The sequence below is a fragment of the Notamacropus eugenii genome, chromosome 3, assembly GCF_028372415.1.
Source record: "Notamacropus eugenii isolate mMacEug1 chromosome 3, mMacEug1.pri_v2, whole genome shotgun sequence".
Taxonomy (NCBI): domain Eukaryota; kingdom Metazoa; phylum Chordata; class Mammalia; order Diprotodontia; family Macropodidae; genus Notamacropus; species Notamacropus eugenii.
In genome coordinates, this window is record NC_092874.1 from 294,014,784 (window position 1) to 294,029,141 (window position 14,358).

At 37.8% G+C, this 14,358-nt stretch overlaps 1 protein-coding gene across 1 annotated transcript in view; it reads left to right on the forward strand.

Annotated features, from left to right (window-relative positions):
* The first annotated feature begins 3,211 nt into the window (after positions 1-3,211).
* CSF2RB (colony stimulating factor 2 receptor subunit beta) overlaps positions 3,212-14,358 on the forward strand; it is a 36,479-nt gene continuing 25,332 nt past the window's right edge. Inside the window, exons 1-2 of the mRNA XM_072655943.1 lie at positions 3,212-3,312; positions 13,810-14,077. Coding sequence (XP_072512044.1) covers positions 14,002-14,077 — 76 coding nt within the window. The 5' untranslated portion in view covers positions 3,212-3,312; positions 13,810-14,001. The remainder of the gene's footprint in view (positions 3,313-13,809; positions 14,078-14,358) is intronic.

Sequence of the window (14,358 nt, forward strand, 5' to 3'; positions counted from 1 at the left end):
CATCCCAAATATCCCTCCTTTATCCCTAAAAATAAGGAAGGTGAATTTCCCCTAATTTCCTCAGGACCAAGCATGGTGACTGTAATTTGACAGTATTTCTTCTTTTTTTTTTGGTTACTGTTATCCTTACCAATTACATCGTTGTAATCATTGTATATGTCATTTTCTTGGTTCAGTTTATTTCATCATGTCTTTCTAAGCTTCTCTTAGTCTTCATTTCTTTTTTTTCTTTCTTTTTTAAGCAATGTATTTTATTTTATTATTTTAGACTTGAATACTAAAACTTAAATACACAAGAAAAAACCATAAATTTAAATATTAAAACTTAAATACAAAATAAGAAAAGAAAAAAAGCATTTCATGTTCATAGCAGAATGTAAGAGAGGATTCAAAATATATAACCCTAAATTTCCATTTAAGAAAGCCTATGTAATAAATATTATATGTTGTTTTATATATCTATACATATATACAAATGATATATAACAGTTATATATACATATGTATACATATATATATATATAACTGTTATATGTCAGTTGTTATATCAGTAAGAGCTGTTATATCACTAAGTACCCCAACATACACAGGGGGCTTGCTATCACAGGTTCTTAGATCTGCATTCATAAAAGGAAAGGTAACTTTTGAAGGGTTAACAATCACTTTATTCAAGCACAGGTATCATTCCTTTAACCAAGCACATATGTCATTCACCTAGTTCAAAAGAGTCAGCACCCTGAACTTCAAGGAAAATACAGAGAAATTAAAGATCAACAGACATGGCTTCCTCTGCCTGATCATAATTCAACAGACAGTCCAACTGTCTGACCATAGTTATCAGATAGGTAAACACCGGCATCTGGGTTCTCAAAGTTGGTGGGGGTGGGAGGGGGGGTTCCTTTAGCGACTTCCCAGAGTCCTCGTCTGGTCAAACAAACACTTCCAGTCAGTAAGCACCAAAATAAAACTGCACCTCAGAGTCTTTATACACTTTTTAGATTCAGAGGTCATTACATCCCTTCAGAACCAGTCCCTCATTAACAAAAGACATGGGCCTTCCTATAAATCTTCCTAAGCCAGACTTTGGTTGGGAACCATCCCTCTTAATCACATTCAAATAGAGGCATTATACTTCTTGATTATACTGAAACAAAAACAGCAAAAGATCCTATTTTACTTGCCATTACAGCTGTTCATCTTTTCTTTGCTTCTAAGTTTTCTTTTGTTCTCTGCTGTGCACTTTTACTTTGCTCCCCCCCTTCTTCTCTTTGCCCCAAGGCCACAGTTAAGTGTGGATATATATACATATAAATATATACATACACACACATATACACAGACATATACTTTACCTAACAAATTCTACTCCTGATCTTTGTTTTTATGTTTGTGCATATCTCATATTAGTTTTCATTTCTCATAGTGAAGGGTAATGGTGATTTTTCAAGGATCACACAGGAAGTATCAAGATCTGGATGGTATACTTTACTGCCATCCAGTAAATTTTACATACATACAAATTTCCATTCCCTTTGGGCAGAACATCAACAGGAAAGGGTGTGACACCCTATGCAGAGAGAGAAGAAAGAAAAAGAAAGAAAGGAAGGAAGAAGAAAGAGAGAGAGAAAGGAAGGAAGGAAGGAAGGAAGGAAGGAAGGAAGGAAGGAAGGAAGGAAGGAAGGAAGGAAGGAAGGAAGGAAGGAGAGGAAGGAAGGAAGACATGTTGCCCAACTGGAAGTTTGGTCTCTAGCGGGTAGCTCTTTCTCTACTCACAGAGGTTGCTGTTTGTCCTTCATTCTCAAAGATATCAGGGAGATTCAGATCCAGTAGTCAGTAGACCTTCAGCTCTACTGACTCCTTAGCCCTCATTTGAGGGATAGCTGGGCAGAGGACCCAAACTACCCTAAAATACACTAGCCCTCCCTCTAAGAGACTAGAAATTCTTAAAGGTCACTCAAAACCTTAAGAGTGTAAGCTCATTGGAAGCTACTGTAAGTCTCTGTTTAACATATCACAGAAAATGCTCAAAACAGCATTTAGTCCAGGATATCTGGATGCTGCACTATTAGAAACACACCTCTGTGGTCCTGAGCCTCAAAAATGGAGGAGCTGACTCTTCCAACAATAGGCTGGTGAGCTTGATTTTGGTTTATGATAAAACTCCAGAAGGAATTATTAAAAGGGTGGTCTGTGATTGCTTAGAAGGGGAAACAGTGATGAGTTTGAGTGATGACATGGGACTCCAAGTAAAGCACTTGGAGTTACACAGATGAAGCCATGGGAGTTGGGGAACAAGAGTGAGGACAGCTCTTGCCTTCTCTGTCCTGGTCAGAGCACAACTGAAGTTTTGAATTCAACTCTTCTTACCAATTACTCCAGCTTTAGAATACTGCAGGCGCTGCCATGTTTCCCCCCTGGACCATGGTCTATCTTTTAACAGGATCATATGGGAATGATTTGAAATTTATTTTTTTTGTGTGTTTTTTAAAATACAGTTTAAAATTAGTTTTCATTTTTAGAGCAAGAGGCATCTAGAGTGTAATCTAGAGTTTTCCTGGGGATAAGGAAGACCTCAACACCCTGACTGCATAACCATGGGCAAGTCACTACCTGTCAGTGCTCTTGGCAACTCTCTAAGACTGCAAGTTGTAGAGTCCTGAATTGGAAGAGGGAATTTCTGCACTTGAAATCACATGTCTGGTTGTCCCCTCTACCTCCAAATAATAGAGTGTTTGATTTTTACAAGTCGCATTCAGATTCATTTCTGCTTTTGATCCTTAAAACAGCCTTCGAGAAAAACAGGATAGACAGCATTTATTCCCATTCTGCAGATGTGGAAATTGATGCTTATGAAAATTAAGTGACTTGCTTAGAGTCATAAGGCTGATAAATATTAAGACCAGAATTCTATCAAATTTCCCTAGTCCCTAATGCTCTTTTATGAGATACTACCTCCAATTAGGTGCCAGTCAGACACATGGATGAATATTGGTTATTCTGAAAAGTCAATTTTATCTTTTACTTCCAGAAAAGGAAAAAAAAGGGAGAGAGAGTGACAAAATAAACAATAACAAAAAAACCACCCACTTTGCTTTTCCCCGTCATAACTCTACGTTGATTACCAAAAAAAAAAAAGTTTTTCGGAAACAAAGCTTCTGCAAAATTACGACTTCCTCTCTTCCCCTCCTGCCTATCAGTTTCCAAACCGCCCCAAGTCAGGGGATTAAGTATCAGAGAAATAGGAAGTTCCAAGGCAGTCAGTCTCTCTGGGTTCGACTTTGTCAGATGGCCGGCTTCTCAACTCCAGAACAGGTAGAATGTTGGGTTTTGGAATTTTATGGCTTGAACTGTAGATGGGTGGCCCTAGGAGGTGATACCTGAGGGGAGGGTAAGAAGTGAAGGCTGAGGGAAAATTAGGATGGGTATTTTCTATTTCTTGGGATTTAGGGAAGGTGAGGCACCACCTGGGACATGGCATGCCTGGAGAAATGTTGAAAGAGGTGCCAGGCTGGATTGCCCTCATCCTAGATCTTTTTGAGAACCTGATCATAAAGACTCAGTCTGCGGTTCAGGAATCTCAACAGTCTTTCCCCATAAGGGAAGACAGTGGGATTAGGGTAGGGTGTAGGGTTTAGCGGAAAGAGCAGTGAACAAGGAATCTGAACCCCTGAGCTCTTGTTCTCATTCTGCCACTAGCTTGCTGGGTGCCTTGGTTGAGTCACAGTCCATTTCTGTGCCTCAGTTTCCTCACCTGTAAAATGAGTGGATTTAATTAGATGATCTCCTAGGTCTGATATTCTACAATTAAGTGTGTGTGTGTGTGTGTGTGTGTGTGTGTGTGTGCGTGTGTGTGTTATTACCAGATTGTATTTAAACTGTGTGTCTGTCCTAGTAACAAGCGCAGGTCTTTGTACACAGTATATGCTTAATCAACATTCCTTGTGTTGTGTTGTATTGTGTTGTATTATAATGAATTGTGGCTTGATGGGGAGCTATGACAGGGCAAGAGGTGTGGAATTAAGAGAATTCCCCTGCTCAAGATCCAGAGGTCACTTTTGGCTTAAAAAAATCTCCTTGAGGGAGGGAAAAGAAGAAGGTGAGGAGGAGGGGGAACATTTAGGGCTGTATCATGTCTGTGTGTGTTTATAAAATATAAAACATATAATATATTCTTTAACCAATTTGAAATAATAATATATAATATATGAATAGATAATATATAAGCATGTTATATAATATATGAATATATAATACATAAATACCTAATATAAAACATAAATAAAAAATATACATATCACAAATCTATACCTAAAAGAGAGTTGAAAGTTTATCTTGTCCAGTCCCCTCATCTTCCAGAGGATGAAACCAAGACCCAGAAAGGTTCTTTCCTGAGGTCATTCAGGTAACAAATGGCAAAGGGTTTTTCTCTGTTTGACTCCCCATGTGTAAGTGTAGATGGAATCCTCTTCCTTACAAATCCCTATAAAAAGAATTCCTTCCATATTCTTCTGGCTCCATGTTAGGGTACTTACCATGGCCCTGGACTCAAGCCAAGGAGAGCTCCAAATTATTTTCTCCTCTGGGAGTTGCTTAGCTAAGAGAAGATTTAGGGGGAGGAGGGTACATAATAGGTGTCTTTTAAGTGTTGGAAAGGTTGTTACATGGAAAAATATTTAATCTTATTTTGTTTAGCTCTAGAGGACTGAAATAGGATCCCAGTGGATAGGGAAGCCAGTTTACTATCATCATTATTATTCAATGTATTTTCAAGATCGTAGGTCATAGAAGACCACAGAAAGGTCATAGAAGACCACAGAAGAGTCATAGATCATAGGAGAATCTTCAAAAGGCATCTAGCCCACCTCTCCTTTTACAGATGAGAAAAATGAAGGTATTAACATCACAGCAGCATAGTGACTAGAATGATGAATCTGGGGTCAGGGAGACCTGAGTTCAAATCCACCCTCAGGCATTTAACAAGCTGTGTGACCCTGCAAGTCACTTCAGCTCTGTCTGCCTCAGTTTCCTCATCTGTAAAATAAGAATAATACTAGCATTTACTTTCCAGGGTTATTGTGAGGATAGAATGAGATAATTTTTTGTAAAGCACTTTGGAAACCTTAAAGTGCTACATTATTAACATGTACAAATAAAAGGGACTTCTGAGGCCATCTAGACCAACCCCCTTATTTTACAGATGAGGAAAATGAGACCCAGGAAAGCTTAGTCGATTGCCTGAAAGAATACAAAGTAACAGGAAGAAAGTACCAGATACAGAATTTGAAACCTTGTCAGGACTCTTTCCGTGAACTATACTGCCTCACAGCAATGCCATTGTTTCTACCACAGCAAACATTTCCCAACAAACCCTCTTTCAAAGTACTGTCCCTGAAGAACAGGTCATTTATCGATTGCTGATAGAAAGTAGTGATGAATCCTTTAACATTGATAGTATAGTGCTAAGATGAACTATTCTCTAGGACCGGAGTTATGTTACATGTTGACTCTATGGTGTTAAAATTCATATTGTTATAAATGCTCATCTCTGGGCATTTTCACTGGCCATCCCTCATGCCTGGAACTCGCTTTCTCTTCATTTCTGCCTTCTGGCTTCCATCAAGTTGAGCTAAAATCCAATATTATGTAAGAAGCATTTTTTGGGGGGAAATCTCCTCAATCCTCCTGCTTTCTCTCTAAGATTATCTCCATTTCATTCTATCTATATTTTGTTTGTATCTGGACATTTTCATGCTGTCCCTTCCATTAGACTGTGATCTCCTTGAGGGCAGGAACTATTTTTTTTGTTCTGTTTTTGTTTTTTGCTTTTCTTTGTATCCTCAGCCTTTAGCACAGTGCCTGACACATAAGTAGAAGGTGAACAATACTTGTCACCTTTATTTTGACTTGTTCTAGTCATTTTGTATCTTGTTCTTCTGACCCTGTTTTCTTCTTTCTGTATTATTTCTTACAAGCCTTTTCCTGTCTCTAGGAATGCTTCATATTTGTAATTTCTTATTCCGTTATGTTTATAGATCATTCTTTTGCCCTGCCATTCCCCAACTATTATACACATCACAAATGGTGCTGCTATGAACATTATTGGGATCTTTTGTGTGGTCAACAACCTTCTTGAGTCAGAGATTCACTAGTGGCATCACTGGGTCAATATATCTGAAGAGCTTAGCAACTTTTCTCATATAATTCCAAATTCCTTTCCAGAATGGTTGAATCTTTCATAGGGACAGATATCCATCTGTAGCAGTTCTCAGACTGCAACACATGTCATTTTCTATTATTGGTTTCATGACAATTCAGACAACTATTTCTGTAATCAAAACTCAAAACAATAGCAAATTATAAACTCAAAGGTTTTTACCTCAAATAGCAAAATTCCACTAACCACAACTTAGGGCTTTGAATAGTATTCACTTCTCATATTTCCCTAACAGTTGCATTTCATTCGTCCTTTACTTATGAATTAAAACTAGCCTCATTCTGGGGTTTCAGACACGCAACACAAAGTTGATAACTGACTCATATTAATGTATTCAAGTTACAGTTTTAAATTACCCTACACATTTTCATAATTTTTACAAGTGATAGCCCCAAATTTTCAAATGAAAACTCACTATTTGTTATAGTAAACTTATTATTATGTTTTAAGACAAAATATCCTCCAGCAAATATTTAAGTTTTCAAATATCTAGGTTTTTTGTATTTTTTTATTTTAAACTTAAATACAAAATGAGAAAAGAAAAAAAAATTGCCATGTACACAATAGACCATAAAAGAAGATTCAATATAAAATAACAAATTTTCTTTTCAAGAAAATCTATGTAATAAATGCAACACATTATTTTCAAAGCTACCCAGCTTTTCTTTGCTTCTTTGTCGGCTTTCTTTTGCTCTCTGCTGTGCACCTTTTCCTTTGTATTTTTTTCCTCCTTCCTCACCCCCACCCTAAAGAAGTCTACAATTAAGCAGGGATATATACATATATACATAGATATCTAAAAACAGACACATATATACACATATACTCTTATATACATGTGTGTAAGATCATACATACTATGCTTATTTCCTTCTATCATCTGTTTCTTGAAGGTAGATAGCATCTTCCTTCATAAGCCCAAGTCTTTCTATGTTTTTCTTTTGTTCTTCCAAATCAATATTGTATTTTTTCTAACTCAGTAAAATAATTTTTAGCAATTTAATTGCAATGACATTGAATAGATTAGTTAGGTAAAATTGTCATTTTAAAAATTATATTGACTATATCATGAACAATAAAAATTAAGTTATTTAGTTCAATTATAAGTTCAATTATTTATATAAAAGTATTTTATGTTTATGTTCAGATATTTCCTGTGTCTATTTTGGTAGGTATAAGCTCAGATATTTTATACTAAGCATTTAAAATAGTCTAAAACATCATTGAATAATATTGCTGACACATAGTCTGGTTTCTCTATTTTTCACTTTTGATTATATCTATTTTAACTTTAACTTTGTCTGAGATCATGATTACTATCCCCACTTTTTTTTATATACTATATTCTACTCCTGCCTTTTATTTTATCTTTGTGTGTATCTCTCATTTTTTTATAATGTTTCTTGAAAGCAAATAGTTGTTGAATTCACATTTTTAATCTGCTATCTATTTCCATTTTATGGGTAAATTCATCCCATTCACATTCTAAGCTACAATTCCTTGTTGTATATTTTCCTCCTTCCTATTTTTTCTCACTATCTTTCACATTATGTTTACACTATTCCTCCTCATTTCTCTGCTTTATTTTTACCTACTACTTTGTCCTCCTATTCCTTAACCTACTCACCCTTCTAAAAGTCCCTCCCTTAATCTCTCCCCCTACCCTATCCCCTGGCCCTTTTATTTCTTTCTAAAGTTAGAAGACTTTTATATTGAATACAAGGATTTCCCAGATTTTACAATATAAGAGAATTTAGAAGTATAATAATATACATGATACCGCATATTTAAATCATGAAACAAACTGAGTATGAGTCAGATGATGCAAATGCATTTCCAAGTTATCTTACATAGAAAATCATTAATCTTTCTCCCTTTGGGATTTTCTACTAAAACCTGGCATAGAGTTATCAAATATGGAACAATTTTTTTCAGTCTTTTCAGTTATGTCCAACTCTTTATGATCTCATTTGGAGTTTTCTTGGCCAAGATACTGAAGTAGTTTGCCCTTTCCTTCTCCAGCTCGTTTTACAGGGCAAATAGGGATAAGTGACTTGCCTAGAGTCACACAGCTAGTGTCTGAGACCATATTTGAACTCAGAAAGATGAATCCTCCTGACTGCAGGCCCAGAATTCCATCTACTACACCATCTAGCTATTCCATGGAACAATCCTATCCAATGAAAGAAATGATAACAATAATCAACATCTATGTAGTGCTTGCCATATGTCAGTCACTCCCCTTGATGTAAGCATTTCACAATCATTATATTATTCTGAACTTCCTAACAACCCTGGGAAGTAGATACCATTAGTATTTTCCCCTTCACAGATCAGGAAACTGAAGCAAGCAGAGATAAGTTGCTTAGATCACACAGGTAATAAATTTTCTGAGACCAGCAGTCCCTTGTCTGAAGAGGGATCCCTCTTCAGTTTAAATCATCATTTGCATTCCTTAATTAAATTTTGTTCATTTTTAAATTGCTCCTGATTTAAATAAGATTTTCTCTTTTCATGGTCAAGAAAAGATTAACAAGAGGCAGCTCTAAAATGTAAACCAAATACCTATTCTTTTTTCCTCACTCTGAGATTACTTTCAACCTAGCTATCTTCCTTCAATGCACTAAAACGATAAGTTTGTCAGTCTTCAGGGGAAAAGTGAGTTAAGCCTTATTTGCACCTGAAATTTTTACAGAATTTAATTCTTATTTTTCCTTAAAACAAATTCTATACTCTGTAGAGTGTAGATATTTCTGTATATGTCAAGCTTCTGCTAAGTGCTTATCATGTGGGACAAAGAGAAGGGGATGAGTTTATGGAATTACTCAAAGTCCCAGGAATTCTCCCCTGCACTCTTAAAATGATTAGTCTCCAAACTCCTTAATCTCCAAATTTACAAAATCTCCTAAGATGTTTTTAGCAGTTCTACCAACTAAGCAAAAGTTTTCCTTTCTTCGATTATCTGACTTTATCTTTGTAATCCCAACATGGCTAGGGCTGAAATGACAGAGAAAAATATCTTGCATTTAAAAAAATCTAATCTACAGAAAGCTGAAAATGGGTGTTAGTAACACAAATTAGTCTGCTTGCTCAGACAGAGTTTATGGCATCTGGGAGAGCTGTTTCAAGTACAAAACTTTATCAATTTACCCACCATTCAAAACTCTTTGACTATGGCTTTTTTGTAGTCTTTCTGGCTGGCTGCATTCTCCCCTTAGAAATCTTTCAAGGTAGCAGAAACTACAAACAACACTAAACACAATGCAAGACAAAGATTTTCCCATATTTTACAAAGAAACAAAAACACAGACAAAATGATTAGACAAACACATACTTGCCAGTCTTGTTTTTTTCAGTTTGTAATAAGGAAAAGAATCAAATTAGCCAGGTCTGTGCTAAATGCTTTCTAGCACCTTTATTTGGAGGACTGATCTGAGATGAGAGGGGTTTACAGGGTCAGAGAGGCAGGGTTTCGGAGCTGGGGTGGGAGTCAGAAGGGCATCTCTGTTGGGATAGGGATCAGCCAAGCTGGGAAGGGGAACAGATCTAAAGGGGTCTCTGATCTGGAATAAGGGTCAGAAGGGGGAATCTCTGAGCTGGAATGGGAGGGTGAAAGGGGATCCCTAGTAAGAGAGGGGGTCACAGGTGAGTCTCTGAGCTAAATCTAAATTTAAACCTAAATTTTATTATAGCTCTGAAAAATTTGGGATTGAAAACTGGAGTCTGAGTTGGGGAAGGGTCAGTTTTCCATGAAAAGTTCCCTTAGTGAAAGATTAACAGGAGTACTCTAGGAAGTTTTTTTCTGAAAAGCCACTGTCCCTAGGGTCAGAATTCTGACTCAACTTAGCTTGGCTTGGCAAAAACTGTGGGGGATAAATAACTAAAGAAACAATCCAACTATACAATTTAGGAGCAAAACAGGCAGAATAAATGAGTCAGTGGACTCCCCAATCAGTCCAAAGACCCTAAATACAGTGAGACAGATTTTTATCTATCGAAAACAATTAAATAAAACCAATTAACTTAAAAAAAAAAACAATTAACCAGTATACAAAATTAGGTATTCTGATTTCTAATTGGAGGAAAAATTAGGTACTTCCCGAGTTGGGAGGGGAAGAGTGAGCAGATGCAATTATCTGAATTCAGAAAAAAACATGTTCCACTCCCCCTTTGTGTCTGTATTCAGTCAAAGGAACATAGGAATGGTAACTGATTGACCCGTAGGGGCCAATTTTCAGATAAGACACATGAATTGCTTGAGATACATAATTATGAGAAAACTCCTTGTAGCAATCTTCAGATCTAATTGGGTTTCTAGTCAGCATAACCAAGGTCCTTAGTTAAAGTCTCCAAGCAGCAGGTAGAGGTGGTCCTCCTCATTTACACAGGGTTAGGTTCAAACAATGCAAAAAATGTTTTCTTACAATTTCCAAGATAGAACAAAGTTTTCTCCTAAGGCAGAAATTTGACTAGATCGAATGAAAAGGGAACCGAGCTAGATCCAGAAGGACATCATACAAGATAAAGTCTCTATGGTTCACTCAATTCCTACACTCATACGATTTCTTTCTTGTAGTAGGAGTTTTTCCCTGCTTCCTCATTTCCTCAGTCCACATGCAGGTTTTATTTGGTTATGTGGCAAACTCTTCGTGGAATTTCTTTGCATTCCCTTCACTTGGTTGTTTTCATTTCTCTAATTTATTTTAAATGTTTCTAGCTGTTGTCAGGTGATGAGGAGGATCTGGAACCCTCAGGGAAACAGATTTTTAGCTCTGTCTGAGAAATAATTTCCTGAAAACAAGAATAAGTCTATAAGTGGAAAAAAACAGTTTTGCTTGAATTTCCCATCCTTCAAAGTTTTGCTTTGACGGCTGGACAACCATTTGCTGTAAAGAGTATTTGTCTGGGTAATTATTAGATTAGGTGAACTCTGAAGTCCTTTCTTTCCAGCAGTTCATTTGCTATCAATTCTTTTCTTATATAAAGTAGATCACAAGTAATCTCTCCCTCCCTCCCTCTCTCTTTCTCTCTCTCTGTCCTTCTCTCCCTCTCTCTGACATATGCCAATGAGCTCTGCTTATATTTCTGATAAATTCTTGTCCATATAAAGGGATGGTTTTGAACATTCAGAAAGGAAAGTGACAATCTCTGGAATCTTCCCTTCTCCTACAGTTACAAGTAATCTCTTGTATCTTAAATTCTTAAACCGCAGCTTGATTCTTCCCTATCATGTTGTCACAAGTTGTCATGTAACAACCCTTTCCTTCGTCTCATTGCTACCAGACTGCAAACTTCTTGGGTGCTTTGTTTTATCTCTGCAACCCTAGCACCAAGCCCAATTTACCTAAAGCCAATGTGATAAACATTTATTTAATCCTCCACTACTGGAATTTGTGTTTATCTCTCCTTTTCAGGATTCTTAAGTTCCTTCAAGGCTTAGATCAGGTTTCTCTCCTCTGGGAAGTCTTCTTTGATCCACCTCTTCTCTTCAGTTTTACTTTTCTCTCTTCAAATGTATTATTTATATATTTATGTACATGCAGTGCCTCCCTGTCCCCATCTTCATGTAGGATGTGTAGGATGAAACCTCTTTTTGTCTTTTTATCCTGACTAGTGGAATACCTTACCCAAGAGACAGTAGGTGCTGCTTAAATGTACATTTTTTTAAATTATTGTTGAGATAACTGTTGTTTTGAGTTATGGGTATATGTACATGTATATGTGTAATTGAGTTAATTGAGAATTAATTGTTGAGTTAAATTGACCATAAAGGTCCTCTGGTCCAACTTTCTCACTTGATAGATAGGGAAACACACTCAGGAAAAGGGAAGTGATTTGCTCAAGGTCTCAAAGCTATCAGCAAGCACAGTTAACGCTCATAGATTCATAGCTCTAGAGCTGGAAGGAACCTCTGGAGACATTCAATTCAACCCATTCATTTTACAGATGAGGAAACTGAGTCACAGAGAAGTCATGTGATTTGCCCAATATCACAAAAATAGTAAATGAATGACAAGTGTAGGATCTGAACCAAAATTCTGTGGCTCCAAATCCAGCTCCCTTTCTACTGTACATTGTCAGGAGCAAGAGCAGAACTCAGGTGTCTTAACTTGAGTTTAAATAGTGCCTCTAACATGAGCTGTGGTTCTTTAAAGTGAATCTCTCAGTCTCCTCATATGTAACATGGGGAATATACTTATATAATTTGTATCATATTATTATTGTGTGATTTTATTTTTTATTAATTAAAAAAAATAGCATGTATTTTCTTTCCTTCTCAATCTTATCCTCTCCTCTCCCTTTGGTGGGGGTAAGGATGGGAAAGGAAAGCAACCCCCCCCCCCAACAAATATGCAGCATCTGGCACATTGAGCATGTGCAAAAATGTCTGCCTCACTCCGCCCCGAGTCCATCCTTTCTCTGTCGGGGGATGGGGAGCTGATTTTATCATCAGTGCTATGGAATCACGGTCAGTCAATGCATTGGTCTGAATTATTAAATCTTTCAAAGTTTTAAATTCTTTATAGTGTTGTTATAAGGTCAATTGTTCTCCTGGTCTGGTTCATTCATTTAGCCTCAGTTTTAAAAGAATGCACATTATCAGAGTTGTCTTGAGGGAAATATTTTGGAAACCTTAAATTATCACAGAAATTGGCATGACTGTTCCTCTTAGTGGTGTGGGTACAAAGGTGCCCTAAAGGTTGCTTTTTCAGTACCTTGTGAGGCCCCTCCTGAGCTTGAGGGCATCCTAAAGTCTCTCTCCCTTTTCTTAGAATACCATAAAACTTCCCCCTTATCCTAGACCCCCAAATTCCTTGTCTCCCTCATCCTGCATCATGAATTTTCCCCTGTCTCCCTTATCCTGTTCTTATGAAAGCAAGCCCCGATCCCTGAGTAAAGTGCTAGTCCTTCTTTCAGGGCTAGCCCGCTGCTTTTGCATCAGTAAAGCTCCCCTTGGTTAGGAGAAAATTGTCTAAGTGAATTCTTTCACACCTGAACCAGCTCTAACAATTCTAGACCTTGTTACTAGCACTAGACCCTTTCTACCATCTCTCTAATGTGTTTCTCTTGTAGGATTGCAGGATTATAGGTTTAGAGAACTTTTGAGATTATCTAATCTAATTCCTTCATATTATAGAGTTGTATACTGAAGGTCAGAGAGATTAAGAAATTTGCTCTAGGTCACATAGCCAATAAGCAACAAGATCAGAATTTGAATCCAGTTAGATTTCCAATTCAGTTGTGAGGCAGGGTCTAGAATGATGGTGGCCTGAAATTCAGGAACACCTGTGTTCAAATATCACCTCTGATACTAGCAAGTATGATACTGGGAAGCCACAGACTCACTCAGCCCCAGGGCTGCAGAAATGTTGGCTGTTCCCATTGTTACACTCTCATAGCTTATCCCAGTGTGGAGGAGAAAATGGTCTTTATTGCAGAGCCTAGATCCATCTGGTTTGGGGGGGTCGGGGGGAGTGGGGAAGGGGGTTGGGTGTCTTAGATCACAGCAAGTTTTTCTCTTCCCTCCCTGTTCTCTGCAGCTGCAGAGAAGACTCAAGTAGGGCCTTGCCCACAACTAACTTCTTCCTATTCAGGCTTTATGGTCACAGCAGCTGGTTTCTGCCCTGGGGAAATGAACCAGAATCCCAAGGAAATGGAATCCATCCTGTGAGTCCCCATGAGAGAAGAGGACATGCTGTGAGCAAGAAGGTGACCCTAGCCTCCAGCTGAGCCCTAGGACAGGGACTGTCCTTCTCGGGTCATCCTGGAGCAGCTGGGCCCTAAAGATGGAAGGGGCATGGAGGGGGCTCTTCAACATTCTTCTGGCTGTATCCTGGGCCTCTGCAGAGAGTGACATCCAAGGTCAGACTTTTCTACTCCTTTCCCTTCCTCTTACTTGGGGAGATTTACTTACCAGTCTCTATGACCTCCCTTTTCATTCCTCCTCTCCTTCCCTGTCTCCCCCATCCCTAGCTCTGCTCATTGGATTTAGAGTCTGGGGTCTTTGCTGTTTAACTCCCCCAATATTATGTACATTCCCCAAAGGCAAGGACTGGTTCTTGTTTGTCCTTATTCCTATCACCTAGAACAGAACCTGGCATACAGGAGGTGCCAAATGTTTGTTCATTGATTTCATGGTCTTC